Here is a 9765-nt window from a genome sequence, read left to right as displayed (position 1 = left end):
AATTGTAAAAAAATTGTGTAAAATTGTAAAATATTTGGTACCATTTAGTACTTTTTGTTTCTATAATTAAACTAAACTACCTCAATCCTACACTCCCACAGTAATTTTAATTCCAGAGTTCTGGAGTCCAGCTCTATCCGTTCACACAAAATCAAATTGTACCAAATTTTGTACCATGTAAAACACATAAGTGCTATACTTCCATATATCTATTCTACACTCTAACAGCAACCTTTATTCCAAATTTTAGGTTTCCAGTTCTCTTCGTTCACCCAAATCGAAATTATACCAAATCTAGTGCCGTAACTGAAAATAGTACCAAATGATGTACCATTTAGTACATTTCATACACATAAGTACGAATTTCATTTCCATACAACCACAACACTTCCCATTCATTCATATACATTCTATATACAAGACTTTAACTATATATATATATATATATATATATGTACAATTAGTACTAAATATAGTAAAGTTTATAACTTTTCGAAGAGAAGAATATTGCGCCGTATGCGCTCTCTTCAAGTGGAGGAGGAACCACCACAATTTACGTTGGAGGATGTTGCAAGTGTCATCAGAAGCGCGAAATCATCCAAAGAGCTTGGTCCAGATCGAATCTCCATGGTGATGTAGAAACAGCTTGATGAGCCATGAGTAGAGTACCTTACTAAAGTCCTCAACTTGTCGTTACCAACCGTAATAGTTCCCGATGCCGGGAAAATAGGCAGGGTGGTCCCGTTACTGGAGCCAGGCAAGGATGCCAGCAAAGGTGAGTCAGTCGCCAGTAGCTAAGACATTTGAGACTTTACTACTCCCTAGCATTCGTGAATGCTACTCAGTTGCTGATCATCAACATGGGTTCCGGAAGCAGCATACTACAACAAAAGCTTTGCACGCCATTTCCACACACATAGCGAAAGGGCTCAACCAGAACAGACCGTGTAACAGGACAGTTATGGTGGCGCTAGACCTATGAAAGGCATTTGATACAGTCAGTCACACCAAGCTGTTCGAGGACGTCGAGAGAACAACCCTCCAGTCAGGTTTGAAACGTTGGATCGTGAACTATATGTGTGGACGTCAGTCGTACGTGGAAGACCGTAAGTCGAGGGCCCATGGAGTTAAACAGGGAGTTCCCCAAGGAGATGTGATATCTCCGGAACTGTTTAACCTCTACCTCTCTGGAATTCCACGCCCACCGGACGGCATAAATCCGACATGTAGTAATGGACCACATGATACGGGTCGCAGCCTACCTGCACTTGGAGTTAAAAGCAGAACCAGATTAAGGAGAATAAAAAAATACACAACAGTACAAGCTTCAGCCGTTTCGTCTGCGTGATGACCTGTCAGTCACTAACTCACTTATCACTAAGCTCTTTTATATATATTAAGATGATAAAACGTGGACATATCTGAACATTTTCTGTAAATATGATAACATTATAATTAATTTGATTTTTATTTCGGATTCATAATTCTCATAATGTTTATAAAAACGAACATCCAGTTGGTATGGTTGCCACACAATAACGGGAGTATGGATCAAAATACGTGCGTCCAGGACAATTATAAATTTGGCCCGACCAGGTACCATTGCGGGTAAGGAAACAGTAAACATAACTGCAATTAAATAACATTGTATTAAAAATGCCACTAATACATGCGTACAGATGCAAATTCCATACTTCCTGCAAGTATTATCAACTTCGGCCGGTAGCGAAAATCGAGCATTTATACGAATTATTTGACACAAATACTGAGCGTATGTTGGCAATGGTGAGGTTGTTGAAATACCGGGTGTAGTGGGACTTGCGGTAGTGGTTGTTGTACAAGATGCTGTGACCTTTTGTAAATTAATTACAAATTAGTCATCAATTTAGCCAGGAGACATAAGATATACATACCCCAGCCACAAGTGGAACACACATTTCAGAAGAGTTTATATCGCATACCAAATTTGCACCACAACTACCAGTAGCTGTTGTTGAGGGTACATTTGTTCCCAAACACAATGCATAGGTATTGGTTCCAGTACAGGCAAATTTTAAGTCGGTGGAACATACATTGCATCCGCCACATGATGCCGGAACTCCCATAGTACTTGATACACAAATTACCGATCCTGTCGTGGAGCACACATAGCCCGTTGGACAAGAGTTTACCGCTCCAGATGGTAGATTATTTACACAGAACTGGTATTCAGTTTCGGAAACACACGCCATTTGAGTGGTCGTCGAACAGACATTGCATTCGGCTGCAAGGACCTCTAGCGTGGGTCCAGAAATAAAGAATAGCTGGAAAATATAAAATGATTAAATTAATTCAATTTTAATAATTCAATGACTTACAAGTAAAAGTTTTGCGCAAAGAAACATCTTTGGTATTTTTGCCAAACAGTCGAACAATGAATGATGTAAATGGTCATATTTTGAAGATGCAAACTAATCTACAGTACAATGCAGATTTTATCTAATCTTTAGTTATATGAATATGTTATTTTTTTTCTTAGAAGTGTGTAAATAGGCATTGTAAAATAATAAAATAACTCTGATGCAAAATAAATTTAGTAGTGCAAGTTAATATTAATGGAAACATTTAAGAAAGAATAATGTGGTTTTGCAGAGAGATAAATGCTCGCATCCTATGAACTTATATATGTAGTTAATATATTCGTTAATGTAGTTTTTAACAGTGCTGCGAAGCCGCGTGAAAACAAAACAATGTTGACTCAGTTAGGTACAGTGTACATAACTGCATATTTTCGATTTTTTCATCGAATTACTATAAAATATGACTTATTTACTTACTTAGCTGGTTTGTGACAGAACTTTCGTTCCATAAGCCGAGGATAAAAAAGATTTCCAGGTGCATAGGTCTTTTGCGCAGTTTTTCCAATTTGAAAGACCATATTCGGCAATGTTGTCTTCCACTTGGTCTTTTCATCTTATTCGTGGCCTTCTACTTCTGCGTGAACCATCAGCTGCTTCGCTTTTCTATGCCTTCTGGCATATCTATTTCACAACATTGACCTAGCCAACGTAGTTGCTGTAGCTCAATACGTCTAACAATGTTGATGTCCGAGAACAGCTGGTACAACTCATGGTTCATTCGACGGCGATATTCACCGTAAACGCAGATCGGCCCATAGACCTTTCGGAGAATTTTTCTCTCAAACACTCTAACAGCTGCCTCATATGCTTGCGCAAGTACCCATGCTTCAGATCCATATAATATCACGGGTTGTATCAGCGTCTTGTAGAGTGTGAGTTTGGTCTAGCGGAAGGTGGCCTTGCTTTTGAGTTGTTTGCTCAGACCATAGCTTTGTTTATGGCGGTACCAAGGTATATAAAATCTTTGACTACCTCGAAGCTATAGTTCTCAAGTTCCACAGTTGGTCCGAGTCTACTGGACGTCTTGCGCGTTGATACCATCAGCTTGGTCTTTTCGCCGTTTACTGCCAGGTCCACTATGGCAGACTCCTTCTCAATTTGTTCAAAGGTGGCTGTTACCACTCTCAGTGTTCGACCCATTATGTCGATGTCATCGGCGTAGGCGAGTAACATGTGTTGTTTGGTGTACAGAGTACCATTTCTGTTCACTTTTGTCTCTCGTATGACCTTTTCCAGCAGGATGTTAAAAAGGTCACACGACAAACTGTCACCTTGTCTAAATTCTCGTTCGTATTAATCGTATAAATATTGCAGGAATGCCAAACACAGACACGGCTTTATACACCTCTGAACGGATAGAGCTGTCGAATGCGGCTTTATAGTCGACGAATATGTGGAATGTGTCGATATGTTTTTCGTGTTTTTTCAGGATTTGGCGCAGTGTGAAAATCTGGTCAATGGTGGATTTGCCAGGTCTGAAGCCGCATTGGTATAGTCCAATAATGACATTGACCATTGGCTTCAGTCGTTCACACAGTACGCTGGATAGCACTTTATATGCGATGGGAAGGAGACTTATTCCTCTATAGTTGGCACATATCGTCTGTCTCCTTTTTTTTTTGTGCACGGGACACCGGATGCTGAGATTCCAATCATTGGACATGCATTCTAATCAGCTGGTGCATGCTCCTTACCAGCATCAGACCACCAGTCTTGAATCGGCACCTGCTGCTTCAGCCGATTGATTGTTATTCTGACTTCATCTTGGCTAGGTGGTAGAAGTTTTTCAAAATGCTCCTTCTAGATCCTCAGCACGCTGTCTGTAACTGTCACAAGGTTTCCTTCTTCATCTCTACAGGAGGATGTGCCTGCACCAAAGCCTTCGGTTTGGTGTTTTACCCGTTGGTAGAATTTTCGTACTTCATTCTGACTCCTGTACATCGATTTGCTCACAATCACGTTTTTCTTCATATTTGTTCTTTTTAGTTTTTTGTATTTTGCAGTTTGTAGGGAGTGGGCAATTCTCTGCCACTGTGCCTCTATATTATTATCGGGACAAGGGGTGATTTCGTCAAGCTGTTATGTTTGCAGCTTTTCGACGTCAAATTTCCCTGTTACATTAGACCGCACCTTTGTTGCTACATTAAGACGTGTGCGAACCTTGGCTGCCACAAGGTAATGGTCCGAATCAATATTCGCTCCTCGTATCGATCGGACGTCTAAAACACTGGATGAATGCCTTCCGTCTATCGAACATGAACGATTTGATTTCTCGTTGTTCGATCGGGAGAAATCCAAGTGGCCTTGTGTATATCGAGATGCTTGAATCTGGTGCTGCTAACTACCATGTTTTTTGTTGCCGCGAAATCAATCAACCTCATGCCGTTGTCTGATGTCTCTTCATGGAGGCTAAATTTTCCGACGGTGGGGCCAAATATATTTTCCCTTCCGATTTTTGCATTAAAATCTCCTAGTAGAATTTAATGACATGGCCAGGGCAACGGTCATATGCTGCTTCTTTCTTTATCTTCGGTCGTAGTATGGGCGCAAATGAGACTGATGTAGAAGAACTTCGCTTTTATACGGATTATAGCAATTCGCACATCTACTGGAGTAAATCTGGAGACTAGGTCTTTTATTATCCTGTTAACCATAAATCCGCAGCTTAATTTACGTCTCGTTTCATGGCAGCTATAATACAGGGGGTAATCATCTGATTTACTTACGCCAGGTGAAGTTTGGCACAAACCCACCTAATGTTGACATATAAAGGACCACGATCTGTGAATCTGCACTTGAAATGTGCGCACGTTGTACAGAACAGGCGCAGTGTTCGTTTTGGCGGATGTACTTAAGAAGTACAATGCCGATATTATTGCCTTACAGGAAATGCGATGGAAAGGGACTGGCGTAAGTAAATCACCTAAGAAGCAAACCTATTGAAAATTCAAGTTCGATGATGAGCTATAACGGTTCACGTTTTGGATTAGCCAATCTATAATTGTAGTCCCAAATTTTCAATGTTTTGAGGTTGGCTTTAATTTGATATTTAGTTTTCTCATAAGGTAGCATGGTCCTTTTTTTGTATGTCCCTTATATAATGATTTTCAGTATTTTGAGAATTTTAAACGCGTTTCAACTAAATTGGGTGTAATTTAATATTTTGGATCTCCACTAAGTTGAAAATCTTTCTGCCAAAAAGATCAATATCGGTCCTCTCGATTTTCAATATTTTGATGATTTTGGACACATTTTTCAATAGAATTGACGGTATAAGAGTAGCCAAAATTAAGTCAGAATAGCAATCAATCGGCTGAAGAATAATAAAGCAGCAGGTGCCGATGGGTTACCAGCCGAACTATTCAAAACTGTTGGTCAGATGCAGGTCAGGAGCATGCACCAGCTAATTAGTACAATTTGGCTAGAGGAATGCATGCCCAATGACTGGAACCTAAAACCTCAAAGCCACAAAAATTATAGGGTTTTGAAAGATTATAAAAATTCCCATTACCATCTGCTTAAATTTTAAATTTCTTGTGCTTTCGTGTTATGAAATCCTCCATATAAAAATTTGCAATTGTAAACATTCTGAGAGAGGAGGAAGCTGACTTTCCAATCGCACCAATGCGAGAATAAATCAGAATGTTCTGGCGATGTGAAAGTCTTATCCCTTCATGAAGCTGTATCTAAATCTGAACCGATTTCCACAAAACTTCGCATACATTAATACGGACCATTTTCACTACGCTGTGCAAAATTTTGTTTCAATCGAAAAAATATTGGAAGTTTTGTGCACCATTTACCAAAAATCGGAGGAAACTATATACATATGAAACCTGAAACGATTTCAACAAAACTTCAAAACTATCAAACAATACCTAATTCAGTAGGCTGTGCAAAATTTTGTCTCAATCGGACAAATCTTAAGAGTTTGGTGCACCGTCTACAAAAAATCGGATTAAACCACAAATGGGAGCTTTATTTAAATCTGAACCGATTTCATCAAAACATCATAAATATCAAACAGGACCTAATTCAGTACGCTGTTCAAAATTGTATCTCAATCAGACAAATATTGGGAGTTTGGCGCGCCAATTACATAAAATCGGACGAAATTACATATGGGAGCTATACCTAAATCTGAACCGATTCCAACAAAATCTTGGGATACATTAATCTGGCAGTTTGGTGCACCATTTCGGTAAAATCGAACGAAATAATATACATATGGGAGCTATATATAAATCTGAAACGATTCCAAAAAAACTTGGCATAGATCAATCTGGACCTAATTCAGTACTCTGTGTAAAATTATGTCTCAATCGGACAAATGTCGGCAGGATGGTGCTCCATTTACATAAAATCTGACGAAATTATATATGGTAGCTATATATAAATCTGAACAGATGCCTACAAAACTTTGCATACATCAATCTGGACCTAATTCAGTACTCTGTGCAAAAGTGTATGCCAATTGACCTAAATTTGACTCTTTGATGTTCCATTTACATAAAATCGGACGAAACTATATGTATATGGGAGATATATTTAAATCTGAACCGATTTTCTCCAATTTCAATAGGATTCGTCCTTGGTCCAAATAAGCGATCTGTGTCCAATTTCATCCAAATCGGATCATCAATGCAACCTGTACTTTGCTCACAAAAATACATGGTCGGACGGACAGACATACAGACGGACATGCATAAATCGACTATGTGTATTCTCAAAAAGAACCATTGGTCTATCTCGATTCCTTTTGCTGTTACAAAAAATATGCTCAATCTTACATATTGTAACTTTAGGAACCTTTGACGGCTTGTTATTTTTATATTTTATTTTTACTTAAGGTGTGCAAATATTTTTTATCTGTATATAATGCTCCCAGATTATTTACTATAGATAAATATTAAAGTAAAGTAAAAAAACTAAAAACAAACTTTTATTATTTTAGTAAAAGTAAGACAACAGTTACTCATTATTTTTTCCAGAATTATGGACATGGGATAGATTGACCCATAAAAATGTACGATAAGAAATTTTCATATATACTATTCACAGACTTTATATAAATTGTGTAAGATTAGTCACTTAGTTAGTACGTTAAGGTTACGGTCGAATTATGAATCTTGTTATTAAAGTAGGCGGTGTAAGTGAAACAGTCCCCCAAAAATCCAATACTTTGTAAATGTTTCAAATATTTTCTCCAGTTAGTTGCTGTTGCTTTCCTGGTCGGTGTAATGATCACTTCGACAGCAGCTGATTGTAATGTCTGCAATGCTGGAAGTAACACAGCCTGTGTTTCGAAAACTGAATATCGACAATGCAATTCAAGCAGCAAACCATTCGGTGCCTTATTTCAATGCGAAGACGGAGAATTCTGTTCCATATTGGGAACATGCACCAACGTAAAAGAACTTGCCGAATGTAATAATTGTGGCAAATGTGATGAAACTAAGACATTTGCCTGTATTGGTACGAAGACGTTTAAATTATGTCTTGGAACAGATAATCTATCGGATTTTGAAGCTACTTGTTTTAACGATACCGTGTGCAATTCTAATGATGCACGTATTTGTGTAGAGGTTTGTAAAATGCACAATAAATAAATTATTTATCTTAAAGAAATTTAAATACATTGCAGGAAGCCGCAACCTGTTCATTTAGAGATGATCCAACTACAACAACGACGACAACAACAACCACTACGACAACACCTTCGCCCAAAGATGATCCTGTTGGTTTTTGCGCTTCGATTAAAACAGAGGGACGTTATCCAGTTGGTTCAGATCCTCAAACAACCTGTCACCAGTAAGATAATTTGGAAAATATTTGTTATTACGGTATGTGCAATTAACACTCTTTTGTAAATTCAGATATGTTCACTGCTTGAATGTCAACGGAGTTTGGTATGGACCTACATACAATTGTCCCGGTAAAACCTACTATGATAGTGCCCTTAGAGCCTGTGTAGCAACCGTTCCAGCACATTGTAGTGCAAAGATTTCCAGTTTGTCTTTCCGTAGTATTTTACTGGAATAGTTGTAGGTTGTAACTAAAATATAAAATGGTGGACTTTAATTATTTTGTGTTTGAAAATCAGTTTTATTAGTCACAAATCAAAATAAAAAGATCTGATTTAACCTTGATCAAACCAACAAATTAAGTTCTGACGGGCTATACTAATTATACGATGGACATTAAAATAGCTATATCAATCGGGATGAAGGTTATGTCTATTGCTGCCAAAAGGATAGTAAGTACCAGACACCCATTTTGGGGAATTGTGTTAGAGCCTTAAACTTGCCGAAAAGCGGGCCTGGTCTTTGTATGAGAACTACATAGAGACACAGGGCTACATAGAAAAATAGACTTATATTGAAAACGTTATTCGAAGAAGTTATTTACCCACCAAAGTAAATTTTTGTTATTTCGATTAGAAAATACACCTAGGACTATTAAAATACTAATGAAGGGTATGTACATTTATATGGCGACTATACCCAAAGATCCACCGATAATTATAAATTTTGGTAGGAAGATTTATCACCAAATAATAACTAACCAAATATAATTCCTTTAAAATACCGACAATGGGGGGCACTATGGCCAAAGTATACATTTTCGGCAATAATTAAAGCAGTGGGTTTATGAAATAAATAAATATCAGTTATAAAGGTATCGATTACTATTCTGCAAGAGGCAAATAAAAATTCAATAGGGTGGATCGAAATGTTTAATTTTTTTTAATTAAATTAATCAAATTAGTTTTAAAGAGCTATGCGCACTGCTAACAAATACGAAATCAGATTTTGAATCTATAATTATAAAAGAGTGATTGCCTAAATTAACTATTCATTAACGCCTAGACAAAACGGGTATGTAGGATATATGTGCTAAACGGTTTTTGCCAATTAGAGTACGAATTGTACTAAAATGTACTAATTTTGGTACAATTTCGTAGCATGTGAACGGATATAGTTATAAGCTTGAAATTCGGAATGGATATAAGGAGGTGGTTTTGGAAATGTGTACTCATGTATACGTTGTAGGCAATTTTGGAAATACATACTTATGTGTACTAAATGGTACTAAATTTGGTACAATTGTTGAGGATCTGGAAGGAGCATTTTGAAAAGCTTCTGGTATCAAATAGTAGCGGTGAAGAGGATACCCCAGAACCAATAATAGATGACGGTATAGAGTGTATATCACCTGGCCAAGATGAGGTCAGAATAGCAATCAATCGGCTGAAGAATAATAAAGCATGGATGGGTTACCGATCTATTCTAGACTGGTGGTCAGATGCTGGTCAGGAGCATGCACAAGCGCAAGACGTCTAGTAGACTCGGACCAACTATGGAAC

General features: G+C 37.8%; 2 protein-coding genes across 2 annotated transcripts; one reads left to right on the top strand and one right to left on the bottom strand.

Annotated features, from left to right (window-relative positions):
- Positions 1-1510: 1510 nt before the first annotated feature.
- LOC133327617 (uncharacterized) lies at positions 1511-2384 on the bottom strand (the record flags this gene model as incomplete). The annotated part of the gene is made up of 4 exons (XM_061536144.1): positions 2358-2384; positions 1914-2303; positions 1695-1852; positions 1511-1629 (listed from the first exon to the last, which is right to left on the bottom strand). Coding segments are annotated over exons 1-4 (694 nt in total), but the record flags the coding sequence as incomplete, so codon positions are not given.
- A 5137-nt stretch (positions 2385-7521) lies between these two features.
- On the top strand, positions 7522-8441 carry LOC133327616 (probable endochitinase). The gene is made up of 4 exons (XM_061536143.1): positions 7522-7548; positions 7610-7984; positions 8044-8210; positions 8276-8441. Exons 1-4 carry the CDS (start codon positions 7522-7524, stop codon positions 8439-8441), a joined length of 735 nt encoding a protein of 244 aa, XP_061392127.1.
- The last annotated feature ends 1324 nt before the right edge of the window (positions 8442-9765 follow it).

Source organism: Musca vetustissima, unplaced genomic scaffold (assembly GCF_032173495.1).
Source record: "Musca vetustissima isolate MV318-11 ecotype Yass unplaced genomic scaffold, APGP_CSIRO_Mvet_v1 utg52963, whole genome shotgun sequence".
NCBI lineage: Eukaryota > Metazoa > Arthropoda > Insecta > Diptera > Muscidae > Musca > Musca vetustissima.
Note: the sequence above shows the minus strand (reverse complement) of the source record. Positions and strands in the feature narration are given on the sequence as shown.

Bases quoted from the DNA above. Each gene is read 5' to 3' on its own strand.
- LOC133327616 (XM_061536143.1), top strand. From the start codon at position 7,522: ATGAATCTTGTTATTAAAGTAGGCGGT. The intron at 7,549-7,609 runs GTAAGTGAAACA...TATTTTCTCCAG, and splicing joins TTGTTATTAAAGTAGGCGGT to TTAGTTGCTGTTGCTTTCCT. The intron at 8,211-8,275 runs GTAAGATAATTT...TTGTAAATTCAG, and splicing joins CCTCAAACAACCTGTCACCA to ATATGTTCACTGCTTGAATG.